This window comes from Rhinolophus sinicus, linkage group LG14 (genome assembly GCF_036562045.2).
Source record: "Rhinolophus sinicus isolate RSC01 linkage group LG14, ASM3656204v1, whole genome shotgun sequence".
NCBI lineage: Eukaryota > Metazoa > Chordata > Mammalia > Chiroptera > Rhinolophidae > Rhinolophus > Rhinolophus sinicus.
In genome coordinates, this window is record NC_133763.1 from 52,538,160 (window position 1) to 52,552,093 (window position 13,934).

At 54.2% G+C, this 13,934-nt stretch overlaps 3 protein-coding genes across 7 annotated transcripts in view; all 3 read right to left on the reverse strand.

The window, feature by feature from the left end:
* The window catches only part of LOC109435383 (protein S100-A7), a 36,579-nt gene extending 31,270 nt beyond the window's left edge, over positions 1 to 5,309 (reverse strand). Inside the window, exons 1-2 of one of the 3 annotated variants that reach the window (XM_074318462.1) lie at positions 5,291 to 5,309; positions 4,935 to 5,001 (exon numbers count right to left, since the gene is read on the reverse strand). The gene's annotated coding sequence lies outside the window, so the exon portion shown is untranslated. Of the gene's footprint in view, positions 1 to 4,934; positions 5,221 to 5,290 lie in introns of those variants that run through there. The other 2 variants (XM_019713220.2, XM_019713219.2) reach the window with 2 other exon arrangements.
* Positions 5,310 to 6,236: 927 nt separating this feature from the next.
* On the reverse strand, positions 6,237 to 9,495 carry S100A5 (S100 calcium binding protein A5). Of its 2 annotated transcripts, none has more exons than XM_019713229.2 (3): positions 9,440 to 9,495; positions 8,135 to 8,286; positions 6,237 to 6,482 (listed from the first exon to the last, which is right to left on the reverse strand). In XM_019713229.2, the coding sequence occupies exons 2-3, from the start codon at positions 8,270 to 8,272 to the stop codon at positions 6,342 to 6,344; spliced, it is 279 nt and encodes a 92-aa protein (XP_019568788.2). In that variant the 5' UTR covers positions 8,273 to 8,286; positions 9,440 to 9,495; the 3' UTR covers positions 6,237 to 6,341. The 2 variants fall into 2 exon arrangements, with proteins under 2 accessions (XP_019568788.2, XP_019568787.2); XM_019713228.2 differs by having other exon boundaries at positions 6,237 to 6,485.
* A 1,747-nt stretch (positions 9,496 to 11,242) lies between these two features.
* Positions 11,243 to 13,432, reverse strand: S100A4 (S100 calcium binding protein A4). Of its 2 annotated transcripts, none has more exons than XM_019713213.2 (3): positions 13,282 to 13,432; positions 12,282 to 12,437; positions 11,243 to 11,539 (listed from the first exon to the last, which is right to left on the reverse strand). In XM_019713213.2, exons 2-3 carry the CDS (start codon positions 12,420 to 12,422, stop codon positions 11,375 to 11,377), a joined length of 306 nt encoding a protein of 101 aa, XP_019568772.1. In that variant the 5' UTR covers positions 12,423 to 12,437; positions 13,282 to 13,432; the 3' UTR covers positions 11,243 to 11,374. The 2 variants fall into 2 exon arrangements, with proteins under 2 accessions (XP_019568772.1, XP_074174890.1); XM_074318789.1 differs by lacking the exon at positions 13,282 to 13,432 and adding an exon at positions 12,589 to 12,682.
* Between the last annotated feature and the right edge of the window lie 502 nt (positions 13,433 to 13,934).

Sequence of the window (13,934 nt, forward strand, 5' to 3'; positions counted from 1 at the left end):
TATACAGCATAGTGGTTAGACATTTATCTAGCTTATGAAGTGATCACCGAATGATAATTCTAGTCCCCACCCAACACCACACGTAGTTATTACTACAGCATTCACTGTATTCCTTTTGCTGTGCTTTGCATCCATCCCTATGACTATTTTGAAACTTCCAATTGGGACTTCTTAATCCCTGCCCCTTTTTCACCCAGCCCCTTCAACCCCTCACCCATATGATGACCAACAATTTGTTCGCTGTATCTATGAGTTTGTTCCTGTTTTGTTTGTTCATTCATTTTGTTTTTTACGTTCCACATATAAGGGAAATGAGATTACGTTTTCTTTAAGATGCCTTTTCATCTTCATTTTTTTCAGCTACCACTAGACATCGTTAGTTCAAAATCCACTGGACCCTGTCAGACAGGGTAAAAGTTTTTAAATGCTGCCTAAGGCTGTCCATGCTGGGAAAGGCTTCTCTCATTTCCTTCTAATGGGAAGTGTGAATTGTTATCGCTGTTGTGGAAAGTAATATAGCAATAGCTATTTAAATTAAATATGCATGTGCCCTTCAACTCAGCAGTTTCACTTCTGGGATACTGTACTAAAGAAATAAAAGCATCGGTCCTTAAGAATGTGTTCACAAAGATGCTTATTCAGCAATATTATTATTGTCGTTTGTAGTGAAAAAAAAATGGGGGTAGGAAATGCCACCATTAGGGAAACAGAAAATGGTCAGCTAGATTGTGGTGCTTACATGCCATGGCATACTATACAGCTATTAAAAAGAAGGATTTAGATCTACCAGTTGACTTGAAGGAATTTTTATGATACATTGCTAAATAGAGAAAAAATAAAATGAGAGAAGTATGTATCATGATCTAAGTTTTAGGATGCAATTACATCATACAAAAACATTTCTTATGTTCCATCCTGTGTGGAACTGTATTTCTACATAGTGGCGTAGTGGCGTGAGCATAAAGAGAGCGATGGAAGAATGCATTTTAGTTTATTAACATTGGTTGTTTGAGTGTGGCAAATACAACTGTAATTGAGTGACAGCTTGAACTGCTCATCACACAACACCTGGTAAGTCAGATGACAAGGAGTTGGGGCAAGGAAAGCGACTTTATTCAGAAAGCCGGCAGGCAGAGAAGATGGCGGACTAGCGTCCTAAAGAACCATCTTGGAGAAAGTATAGAATTCAGGCTTCTTGTATGTCAGGGGAAGGGAAAAATGGGAGAGGTTTAAGGTCAGGAGGTGATTAATGACCACAGATGGCTGGATGTCAGCAAGGGTCTGAGAGGGATGATGAAACTTCTTTGCTTTTGGTCAAGAAACTCCAGTTGCCATAATCTCAGTCACGGGTCCCTATAAATCTTTTGATAAACAGTCATTATGTTTGTACATACCTTCCTTATCTCCTTGGGGAGGTAGTTTTGAGCAGGAAGGTTGTTTCTGGAATTCCTAGGCTACAGGTTAGAATCCTTTAACAAGTAACGTACTACGTGCAGGGCTAAGCAGAAGTTTCTAACTAACATGGCAGGCTCAAGCAAGATGGAGTCCAGAAGATGAATTATTTTTTTTTATTACACCTATTCTGCCATTATTTATTCTTTCATTCAACAAGTATGTTCTCAGAGAGTGCCTTCTGTGTGCCAGGAACTCTCTTCATTGCTTTGGCTGCCATGATTGAGATCTATTCTCTGCCCTGTGGGAATTCCTTACCCATAGCAATTCAGAGGAAGTCATTTCAGTTTACTTAGATACTTGCTTTTAATGGGCTTCATAGCTGCAATAAGACAGCTCATAAAAACACATAGCCCAACTGCCTAGCCCAGGAGTGAGGCTGTGAGCTGAAGAACTATAGTACACTACCGTATTTCCCCAAAAATAAGACCTAGCCGACAATCAGCTGTAATGCGTCTTTTGGAGCAAAAATTAATATAAGACCCAGTATTCTATTCTATTCTATTCTATTCTATTCTATTCTATTCTATTCTATTCTATTACATTATAGACCGAGTCTTGTATTATAGTAAAATAAGACCAGGTCTTATATTAATTTTTGCTCCAAAAGACGCATTAGAGCTGATTGTCTTGACCGAGGGTCTTATTTTCAGGGAAACACGGTGGTGTTAGACGGGATGTTAGAGATGGTCTAGTACAGGCCTATCTCATTTTATTGCATTTTTTACAAATTGAAGGTAAGACCCTCCACTAGCAAAAAGCTTACAACTTGCTGAAGGCTCAGATGATGGTTACCATTTTTTAGCAATCAAGTATTTTTTAATTAAGGTATGTATATTGGTTCTTTAGACATAATGCTATTGCACACTTAATAGACTACAGTCTACTACAGTGTAAATGTAGCTTTTATATTCACTGGGAAACCAACGTTTGTGCGACTCGCTTTATTACAATATTCACTTTACTGCGGCGGTCTGGAACCAAACCCACATCTTCCAAGACCTGCCTGTACGGTGTGTTAAAAGCTGTGTCCCCTGGCGGGGCTGCTGAGAACAGTCATTTAATTTGTGTCCTGGACAAAAAGGCCCCGGCAGGGGAGCTAGTGGGGGATGAAATTCAGCAGGTGCTGAGCTTTCCAAGCTGCCACGTTGGTGCCTGGCTGGACAGAACAAGAATGGAATCTTTCCTCATGCTTCAGCCTTCATAATATTAATAATTTTAGCAGCTTGGTTAACATGACTCCATTTTATATTCCCAATCTTCACTCTTTCCTCAGGGATCATATAATAGATGCTGATTTCTTGGTGATACTTTTAAATTTGTGGTTTTTAAAAAATTTTTATTATGGTAAAAAAAAATGCATCTTAACCATTTTTAAGTGTACAGTTCAGTAGTGGTAAGTACATTCGCAGTGTGATGCAACCAGTCTCCAAGACTCTTCACCTTGCAGAACAGAAATTCTGTCCCAGTGTAGGTGTCAGAGTGACTAGATCATAGGATTGACGTCAGTGATGCACAGCGAGGGAACAAGGAGCCATTCCCACTGTCCCACCTGCAGGTGAATTGGACTCTGGGACCAACCTCAGGTGTGACGCCCCAGCTCACACCTGACCTTCTCCCTCCCCTCTAAGCCCAGACCCTGCTCCACCGAGTGAGCGCAAAGGGTTCACTTCCAACTTTATACAAATGCAATAAAAATGAGCAGTCTGGAGGCAAACGCAATAAAAATGAGCCATCGGTGCCCCTAGCCACACCCAGTCCCACCCTTGGACGGCTGCACTCACCAGATTCCATTGTAAATGCTGCTTTCTCCCACCTCACCCACAAAAAAACTTTTAAAATCACACCCTCAATGCCAACAAAAGATTTGCCATTTGTTCCGGGTTTTGTTTTATTGCTTAAATCCATGCTTCTGTTCCTCTCCACTACTGTGGACACGCCTGGTTACTTGGGGGGGGGGGGGGCTGTGTCATTTGTTGATTCTCTTCAACCTCTTGGCAGGCCCACCCACCAGATCCCTGGAAAATAAGGTTTGCCAGCCTTCCCAGAGCAGCCTTCTCCGAGGCCGTGGGTCTCTGCCCACAGAAATCACACCTCCCTCTTTGTAGGAAGATCTTCTCAACCCTGAAAGTAGGGGAGGGGAGGGGCAGGATTCAGATTCTATTTGTCGGGTGTCTTAGATGAAGTTGAGTTGCTTTATTTGAGGGTTCGTTGTCGGGAGCCAAAAGATTCCCCGGCTGACTTTCCTTGGGAGTCCAAGTTCTGTCTCCCTCTTCACAGAGAAGGCCCCCTGATGGCCAATGCCACCACCGTTGGGTACTCCCCAGGGATTCAAGAAAACAAACCCCGACTCTCCCCCCAGCGTCCTGCTTTCTACCCACACGAGGGCGCTCCCTCTACGCCCCCGAGTTGCCCGCCAGTGCGGGCACCGAAAGGTACTTTCCCCGATGGAGTTGAAAAAAGCCGAGGCTTGGACACGGTTGTGCAGAACAGGAGCTCCGGCCCTGGGTCCCTTCCTGTTGTCCAACCGTGCAAGCTTCTAAAAGGCAAGAGGTGGGAAGAGGGGGCCTGGGGCACAGCGCACCTTGAGCAGCCCCCTCAGCTCCCCCTCGCTCAGGGACGGCTTGTCGCCCTCCCTGCCAGAGTACCTGTGGAAAGCGGACACGACGAGGCCATCGGCCTGATCCAAGGGGGCTGCCATGTCTGAGGGCTGGACTCCGAGCTGGGGCAGAGGGGCTGGTCAGTGCCCTGAGCAGCAGGGCCTTCTCACCCCCACACCCCAAGAGCTCAGCCTCCGCTACCCCCCACTTCCTTGGACCACTCCGCGTGAAGCACCTGGCCTCAGGCACACGCAGGTGGTACCAGGACACCGCCCAGGACTTGAAGGAAAGAGAAGATGGACTCTAGGGCCAAGAGATCAGCGAACTGAGGGGGATCAGAGCTAAGGAGGAAGATTGGTTCAAAGATTCTAAGGACCAAGTAGGGCCACCGCTGAGAGTGGTCCTCCGGGGGACCCAGGAGACGCTGGGAAGTATGGGGGGGGGAGGTGGAAGCTGCACCCAGCCCTACACGCACAGCCTCACGGGGACCACACACAGCGGGCTCACATACCCAGGACACGCCCTCCCGCACCCCAGAAGAGCTCACTTCGGGAGCCGCCCCATCGGGGCGCGGAAGCCATAGCCTGGGGCCTGCGGGCGCTCCAGCCTCTCCCGCCGCCCAGGAGCTCCGCAGACCCGCCCAGTCTGGAGCCCGCACGGCCGGCCCGGGCGGCGGCTACACAAACCCCAGGGACCGAGGGACGGCTGCGGGGGCCAGAGCTCACGCCCAGCTTTAGCGAAGCCTAAGGGAGCGGGGAGGGGATGCGTTGAGTGACCGGCCGCCCACGCGCCTTATAGCGACAGGTGTCCGGACGAGGCGACAGCCCACCCCGTGCGCCACGCCCGCCCGGCGCCCCACCCCATGGTTTGCGCAACACTTACCCGGTCCACTCCACTTTTCACGCCTCCTGCCCAGGGGCTGTCCCGCGTGGGGGGAGGGGAGGGGTGCCTAGAAGGGAGATGGGAGGAACCCAGTGGAGATCACTGCTCGGTTTGCTTGCTGCTGTGCCACGTGACCCGCAGGGGCAACGAGGTGGAGGGCCAGAGCAGTGTGTGTACCCGTGTAGGGGGGCGAGAAGGGTGCCCCCCAGAGGGGGTTGGACTCAACCCTACATGAAGGTCCAGCAGCCGTGGTCTACAGGATGTGACGTAAAGGACTTCTAGAACATCTATCCCCCAGTAAAAACGGATTCCTCCACCACCCCACTCCCTCCCCCATCACCTGGAATTCCACCCACCTGGAGCTTTCAGGTTAATGTGTGAGGTTGTCTGAGCCCAGCCCTGCCAGCATCATTAGTTATTTACCCTCCACTGACAGGTGATGAGTGGGGTGGAGCTTGCTGCCAAGGGGAAATAGAGGAGAGAGAAGGGGGCTGTCATGCAGGGTCTCTGCTCCCGCTCCCCGCACAAGAACACAGGATACAGTGAGGCTAAAAAGAAACAACGAGCCACAGACAGGGGACTCCCATCACTACACTCTCCACTGCCATTGCGGCGGGTGGAGACACAAAAGCAAACACCCGCCAGTACCCCAAGGAGGGGTTTTCCTGCACCCCTTTCTCTCTGGTGGCCAGGCGAGACACAGGAAGTAGGATCAACACGACCCACTTCTCTGCCAACCAACCAACCTCCCCGGCATAGCCACGGCAGTTATATTAGTGGCTAATGGCTAACTGGTCACAGCTGATGGCCACCCAGCCACAGCTGATGGCCATCTAAGAACCGAGCCAGCACCTTTCCACGTGAGGCCGAGCCTGGAAACTGCTCTCTGGGACTCTGTCCCCACAGCGGCCCCTCTTAGTGTTGTCAGGGTGGCCTCCTGTGAGCTAGCGACAAGTCAGACTGGCTTGACCACCACTGCCCTCAGGAACCACACCCCAGCGCCCCCAATATCCTCACTCTCAAAGCTCTTTCCCCTTTAGCGTCCTCTGCATCTTAGCATTCTTGGGAGGCAAGCAAAAGCCTGGCCCCACTTCCTCATTTTCCAGTAGGGCACAATTAAGCCTGGGTAAGCTCAGTGAGGCCCACAGTGAAGACAGACAGGAAGTGGAATTGGGAGCCCTGGACCCTAACACCCAGAAGCCCTCAACCCTCACAAGGAGTAGCCCTGCCTGCCATGCGCTGCCCCACCCCCCAGCCAAAGTGGACAAAACATCTTGGAGTGGAAAATCTTTATTTCCTCTGCTGGAAGGGAAGGCTGACACCCAGTCCACCTGGGAGGCAGAGGACAACGGTACAGGGCCCCGGAGGGTCTGCGAGTTGCTGCAGAGGCCAGGCCGGGCAGGCGGGTCATTTGTGGTCCTCCAGAAAGAAGTCGTTGTAGGTCATGCACAGCGTCGTCAGGAATACTGAGTACTCCTTGAAGTCAATCTCCTGGTCGCTGTTTTTGTCCAGGCTCTTCATCAGGTTATCGATGCTACGGTCCTGCATCTTCTTGGAGGAGCCAGGTAGAGGGACAGGTCAGCCACCACTGTCCCTCCACTGCTCGGGGCCACCCGTCCCCTGGGACGGCAGCCCCAGGGCCATCCCCCACTGAGTCAGAGACACTGAGCATCTGGCCGTCCCCCAGTCACCCCCAAGCCACACCCAGCACAGGGCCTGGCAGCAAGCAGGGGCTCAGTGACCTGACACCTGGATCTAAATAAGTTACAATAGGAAGGCAAGGCCAGCAGCCCCCCTTCCCCTCACCACGTTCCACCATCCAAACCAATAATCTAGATTTTATACGACACCTCATAATAACAGCTCGGTGACGTGTGGCACTGAGCAGGACCCAAGTCTCCGATTTATTCTGTCCCTATAGGGGACAGTGGAGGATTGACCCAGACAACACGTCTCTCCATGATGGCCGCGTGTTGGAGCTAAGCCACTGCGTCCTTCCCCTGCTGGGAGAGCTTGCAGGACAGCTGTATGGAGACAGTGCCTGGCGCCCTACTGTTACCTCTGTCTGATTGGCTGCCCTCCTCAGCTCCACCAAGAGGATGGGGACGGGCCCTCGAGTGGAACAAGAAGAAAATACAGACATCTGCCCTCTTCTCTTCACTACCCTCAGCTCCAGCTTTCCCACAGGAGACAGGACATGGGACATACAGAGATGGAAACAGCCTCTCTGTGACGTGATCCTTTTCCCCAGTCTGGGCTCCTGTGATAGCCAAACCCTCCCCAGGGCCTCGGACCCCTTGTAATTAACCCGTACTGGACCCATGGCCCTCCCTCTACCCTCATTAACTCCAGGATGCAGAGAACCTGGCACAAAGGACAGAGAGCAGGCCTGGTGATACCCACACCTGCTTCAGTCCCCTGCCCACAGAGGCACACTCGGGGGAGCTTCCCTCTGGGGAGGCCTGCCAGGGTTCAGGATGTGACAGGAAAGGCACCCACGCTGAATTTTAAAGGAAAAAGGGCCTTGCCTGGAATTTTAGCCCAAACTTTCATTAGCTGAGTGTCCTTAGACAAGTCGTACAATGTATCTGAGCCTCGGATGTGTTTTTAACTATATAAATAATAACTACCTCATAGATCACCTCTCTCCCACCACCTCCAACTAGTAAGAATCAGTTCTGCCTCCTTCCAGGCCTGTGTTCACAAACTAGCAGAAGGATCCTTTCGGTTCCCGTGTCAGCACCAGCTGGGAGCCCTGTGGGGGCCCTCCCTCGGGCTGCGCACAGGTCGACCTGCACCCCAGATCGCCTCATCCCCCACGATGTCGCTCACAGACTCTGCCTCGCTGCACAGGCCTGGCCTCCACATCAAAGCTTCCTGGATCTTGTTCTCTGAACCCTCACACAGATTTCCTGCTTCTCAGTGAAACCCAACTCACCCCCCAGCACAGAGTCTAGAGTTGTGTTGGCCTAGAATGTCCACCCTCTTCGTTAGGTCTCTGTTCCCTTCGGGCATCTGCTCCTGGCTGAGAATAGGGTACCCTGAGGGCAGGTGCGTGTTCCCTTGTTCTGGGTCTCTATGGAGGCAGGGCTGGGTCTCCCGTCTCCCATGGGGAACGCCTGACAGGGGTATCGGTGCTTCCTCTATTTTCCCCTGCCCCCCCCATGGTGCCCATAGCGGGAGGTGGGACAGTCACGCACCTCGCCGAGACACAGCTCCTTCTGGATCAGCTCCTTTAGTTCCTTCCTGCTCAGGGTCAGTTTGCTGCCCTCTCTCCCGGAGTATTTGTGGAAAGTGGTGACCATAGTGGTCAGGGCCTTCTCTAGAGGGGTCTCCATGATGATGTTCGACTCTGGACGGGGAAAGAAGGGGGCAGGTCATGTTCCCTGGGAAGCCAGACCTTCTGCAGCCCCCATCACTAGCCCAGCTCCCAGGGCCCTCCCTCAAGGACCAGAGACTGGGACCAATCCACCAACAAGTGAACCCAAATATGTCAGCATGGGTTCTAGTGAGACCCAAGGCACACTTGGAACAGCCAGAGCAGTGAAACTGACCATCCCCCAAAGGAGACCACACACTGTCCTGCTTCGGGGGTGTTGAAAAAGGGCTCTAGGGGCAAAGGGATGATGAGACGACCTCCCCAAAAGAAGAACTAGTGGCAGACGATGGAGCAGATAAGGAGCCAGGATTTCTCCCTGCCCCACCCAGCTCATTTTCCTCGCCCTAGTCACCGTCCTTTGCCCGGCTGCCTGCATCTCCTGATATCAGGGAGTGTCCCATTATAGAAGCAGGGGACAGGGCAGGGAGAGAGACCAGAGATTGGAGGGGGCTGGGGCTGGAACTGGGAGATGAGGTCTCAACAACAAACAGGACAGAGGTGTTTGGACTTGTCCAGCTGGTCTCAGTCTCCCATCCAGGGAACCACACACACACTAGCAGGGAGGGTGGGGGCCTCTGAAAATCTCCAGGATCATTTGAGAGCTGGATCCAGAGGTGGCAGAGAACGGAGCACAGCCACACCCACCCACGAAAAGTTGCAGCTGGAGCTCCCGTGACTCAGATGTAAAAACCACTTCCCCCTGAGAGAGGAAGGAGGCAACACCCAGGGAACTTGCGGGCTGCAGGTAAATCTGTACAGAGCCCAGAGCAAGCAGGAAGAAGCCAGTTCTTGAACCAGACCTGTCATTCACCTCCCACCTCCCAAAACACTCAGCTTCTCCGCACCTCCAGGAGACTCAGCCAACACCGCAGTAGACGCAGGGGCATCTGGGTGTCTGCAGCAGAGTCTTGGCTGGTTTTGATCCCCACCTTCCCCCAAAACCCCTTCTCAGGAAAGGCTGATAGCCACGGTTCCAAATTCCCTGCCCTCTCCTCCCTGAGCACAGGCCCACTCATCAAGCTGGGTCTTCCTTGGTGGAGGTCACCACGGCTTTTCACACCCTGGCCACGTCGCCCAGCTTGCCCCACCATATAGATGGGTAGGGAGCTAAGACAGAAGGACTCACCGAGGAAGGAATAAGCCAGGGCACCCAGGCAGCAGAAGTCGACTCGCTCCCACTGCTCTCTGCCTTTATTCCCTCTCTCCATTCCCCGGGAAACCAGGGGAGGGGCAGGGCCAATGAGAAGGGGCCAGGGACACGAGGAGACCCAGGGCAGAGCCTCCTGGGACAGGACTGGGGACAAATCCAGTGGGGGAATGAGTGGGGGAAGATGTTTCTTGCCAAGGTCATGGTCAAGGTCAAAGTCATTAGCCGGTATGGAGCCTAAGGGTTTTAAAGGGCTTTCAAATGAATGATTTCTCCTAAACCTCAATTATCTTCCTGGGAAAGAATTGTCAGAGACCCTTGGAATGGAGGGGTGAGGGTCAGGGATTGGGGAGGGGGTTAGGGAAGGATCGGGCCTAGGGATGGGGTAGAGCTTGTGGACTGGGGAGAGCAGGTTCCAATGCAATAAGGAACTGGGTAGGGGTCAGGGATAGTTGCCTGGGACCCAGGAGAGACTCAGACATTGTTCTACCACCAACCAGCCCAAGTCTAAGAACAGAACCTAGTGAGGGGTCTAGGACCTATGGCTGCTGCAGCCGCACCCTAGTCTGCCTGGGTCCTCAGCACTAGAGAGGCAGCAGGGACTGGTCGCCTAGCAACAGGAGTTCCCAGGTAGAGAGTGATGCAGGAGGGCACGCCCATGGATGAGGAAAGAGAAGAGGGAGGAGGAACACTTTTTCCTGGACTAAAATTCCACCCAAGTCTCTGTAGTCACACTCTGGAGTATCTGAGTCACCTACCCAACTCTTCTGAAACTTGAGAGAACAACACATGTGATGAGAAGAAAACGGCAAAGCTCGAACGGTCAAGGGGACCAAACCCTCCTGCCTCTGGACCTGCCCTCTCTACTCAACTCTTCCCAAAGGTGCCCATCCCACCCAGGCATGGCCTGGAAACCTAAACTCAGCAGCCCCCACTGAACACTGGGCTACTGGCTTTTAACCTAAGGAGAAGCAACCCCGTGCCTGATATTTTCTTGGGGGTGGGGAATCTCAACTTTATTTCTGTGTCTGGAGTTTTGTCTCCAAAATTATAGTCGCCTCCCACCATCTCCCTCACTCCCACCCCAGCCACTGTCCTCTACTCGTCACTTCCGAGGTCCTTTGTCCTTCTCTGAAAGAACATGATTAATAATTAAGAACAGATGTCACTCACTGCAGGGCCTTTGGGGCAGACCCAGGGTTTGGAGGACATATTCTCAGGCTGCTGCAACGGCCTGGCCACCCCCACAGCGCCTCCCTGATCTGTGGGGACATCCCCCTGGGGTGAGGAGCCAGGGCGCTGGAGGGCGGTGGCAGGGCAGGGCTGTGGACCTCGGGACTGAGCCCTTCTCCACATTCCACACGGGCCTCACTGCTCCCCGTGACTCAGCCCTTTTCCCCACCTCACCCCCAGGGCACCCAAACTCCTTTCCAGACCCCAACCAGGAGCAGATGTGACCTTCAATCCCAACGAGCCTCAGTTAGAGGTCCTGCCAGCGGCGAGGTGGGGGAGGTGGGAGGGGCGAGTGCTTTGGATAAGGTCCCACAGCTGGGGCGGTCCAAGCCTCTGGGGGCCCCCTTCCTGCCCCCGTCCCTTCAGAGTCCACGCTGTCACACACACACACACACACACACACACACACACACAGTCACCCCACATCCCTCCCCCGCCTTCACTAGTCTTCTCTCCACAAAACTGCAACCCACACCCAGAGTCCCTCACCCCCCCCCAAATCCCTCAGCTTCCACCCCACAGCCCCACAGAGTCAGACCATCAGCCTCGTAGCTTCTAAGAATCTTTATTGACTTGCTCAGCATCGTACACATGTCGGAAGAAGCCCGAGTGAGGCTCTGTGCCCACTGCACAAAGTGGGGAGCCCAGCTGGCAGGCCCCCCACCCGCATCTGGGGAGCCCTCATTTCTTCCGGGGTTGCTTATCAGGGAAGCCCTCGAAGAACTCATTGCACATCATGGCGATGCAGGACAGGAAGACACAGTACTCCTGGAAGTCGACCTCGTTGTCCCTGTTACTGTCCAGGTTGCTCATGAGCTTCTGGAAGGCAGCCTCGTCCGTCCGTTTCTGCAGGGGGAGAGGCGACAGGTAGAAACCGCGGGTCTGGGGACAGAGCCAAGACTAGACCAGGCTTCCTCCTGCAGACGGAGCTCAGGCAGGTGCAGCCACTCCCGGGGGGCCCAGCTTTGGAACTCCAGCCGTCAGGTCAGGGCCAAGCTAGGGAGGGAGAGTAGCTGGATGCAACTGGAAAAGGGGACCACATCTTCCCCCCGGGGAGGACAATAGTCATGAAAGCAATATACGTGTAAGTTGCATAAAGTTTGATACAGATGGAGCTAGGATTGCTCAGTGGAAACAGGCATGTGAGTGTCTCCGTAACTGTGTCTTCTTCACAGGTAAAAAAACAAATAGAAACTCAAAAAATGGTTCTTTGCTGCCGTAATGGCAAGAGGTGGACCGCCCTGGTTCGTGGACCTCAGCTTTGCACGCTACCTTGGGAAGTTCCTTAGCCCCTCAGAGCGTGAGTTGCCCTTCTGGTAGGTTGTGCCAAGCCCCTGGACGACTGGCTGGCTCCTAACCCCCTGTTCATTCTCAGCCCCCTTTCTGCTGGGCCGCCAGGAAATGAGTGACCAGTGCTCACCACGTCTCCACCCCAGGCAGCCAGAGCAAGCGCCACCTTCCCCACCTCAGTGACAGATGCCCGCGGCAATGGCTGCCCTGCAGAAAGACTGGTGCCTCCCAGGGCCCTGTCCAGCCTCTGACGGGGACACACCACAGGGGGACATACTTCCAGGCAGTAGCCACTCACCCCCAAGAAGCTGGGCATCTCCCGGGTCAACAGGTCCTTTAGCTCCGACTTGTTGAGCTTGAACTTGTCACCCTCTTTGCCTGAGTATTTGTGGAAGGTGGACACCATCACGTCCAGGGCTTTTTCCAGAGGTTGTGCCATGGTGGTAGTCAGGATCTGGGGGTCACAGAGGCATCCTTAGCTTCCCCACCCCACCCCAGCTATGCCCCACCCACTCCCATGCCTCGGGAGCACTTGGTGACACTGCTCCCACCACGGGGGGAGCTGGGAAAGGTGGGTCTCAGCTCCTGGTGGGGAGGGTGTGCACCATGGGAAATGCATGCTTCAGGCAGTGAACACTTCCAGGCCCCGCGGCGCAGGCCCTGGATTTCAGCATGCAAGCTCCCAGGGCGCACTCGGTCCTTTTGGTGCCACAGCTCAGCCCACAGCAGCCCGCCCAGCCCATTCTCCCCGCCCCACCCCCCCACCCAATGCTGGGCGAGGCTGCTGGACGCCTGCCCAGCACGGAAAAAACCCCGGGGTCTAGCGTAGGGAGGGCAGGGTGAGGTGGCAGAGGCAGGGATGCAGGCGAGGGGCCGGGAGGCCAGTTTGGGCTGGGCTGCTGGAGCTGGGCAGAGGCTGATGGGACACGGCCAGACAAAAGCCCACAGTTGCCTTCTGCCTTCACTTTCCTTGCCACACCCAAGTGTGCACAGCAAACACAAGCCAGCAAACACAAGCCAGTGTGCACACCCAGGAGTCAAACGTGCACCAGGACACACTACAGCAACAAAACATACTATAGAGCTTGAATCCAGCCAACCGCACGCGTCTTTCTTTTTGTTTTCGTTCTCCGTTGCACACGCGCGGGCGCGCACACATGCATCCCACCCCAGAGCTTCCACGCCGGAACCTCACATCTGGACTCACTTAGCACATCTGGCCCCCACCCGCCTCCCCTTCTCCCGCCCCAGCCTCAGCCTGACACCCCACGCATGCCAGTCATGCGACCACAACTCACCAGGCCGAGAGAGGAAACGCAGAGAAGAGAGGGTTGGGGAGACAGGAAGAATGGGGAGAGCCCAGCAGTTGGACCTATTTATACCCTGGGCAGGCCCTGCCCATGGCAGAGGATGGGGGAGAACGGGAGACAACCCTCTCCTCTGCCCAGCCTGTGTGATGCGTGCCAGGCCCCCCCCACTCCCCCACCCCCCCGCCCACCAGTCCAGCCTAGAAATGCAGCTCCCTGCCCCTGGCAGCCACAGACAATGGGCGAGCCCCAGTGGGCGCAGGCAGGGGCCTCAGCCCCACCCCTCCTCCCCCCGGTGTACACAGCCTGAGTTTTAGGGAACTGGAGGAAGGGACAGTCTATGCCTGGAGCATAGAAGACAGAGAGCAAGTGGTCCCACCCAGCAGCTAGGAAAGGGGGTCCAGGGTTGGTGGGTGATAGGTGGGAAATTGCCCTGAGGGAGGGGACCCCAAGCTCAGCGCTTGGCACAGCTGATGCTACCTTTCTCTCTTCCCCAAAGTGTTCTCTGCCATGTTGAGTGAGGCCCAGGGCAGTAGTTGGGGGGCTGGGAGAAGCAGGTATCCCCCAAAGGAGGCACTGGGACCAAGCTCGTCAGTGATGAGACAGTGATGGAGTGGGAAGTGGGAGTCAGGTGTGGGCCTCAG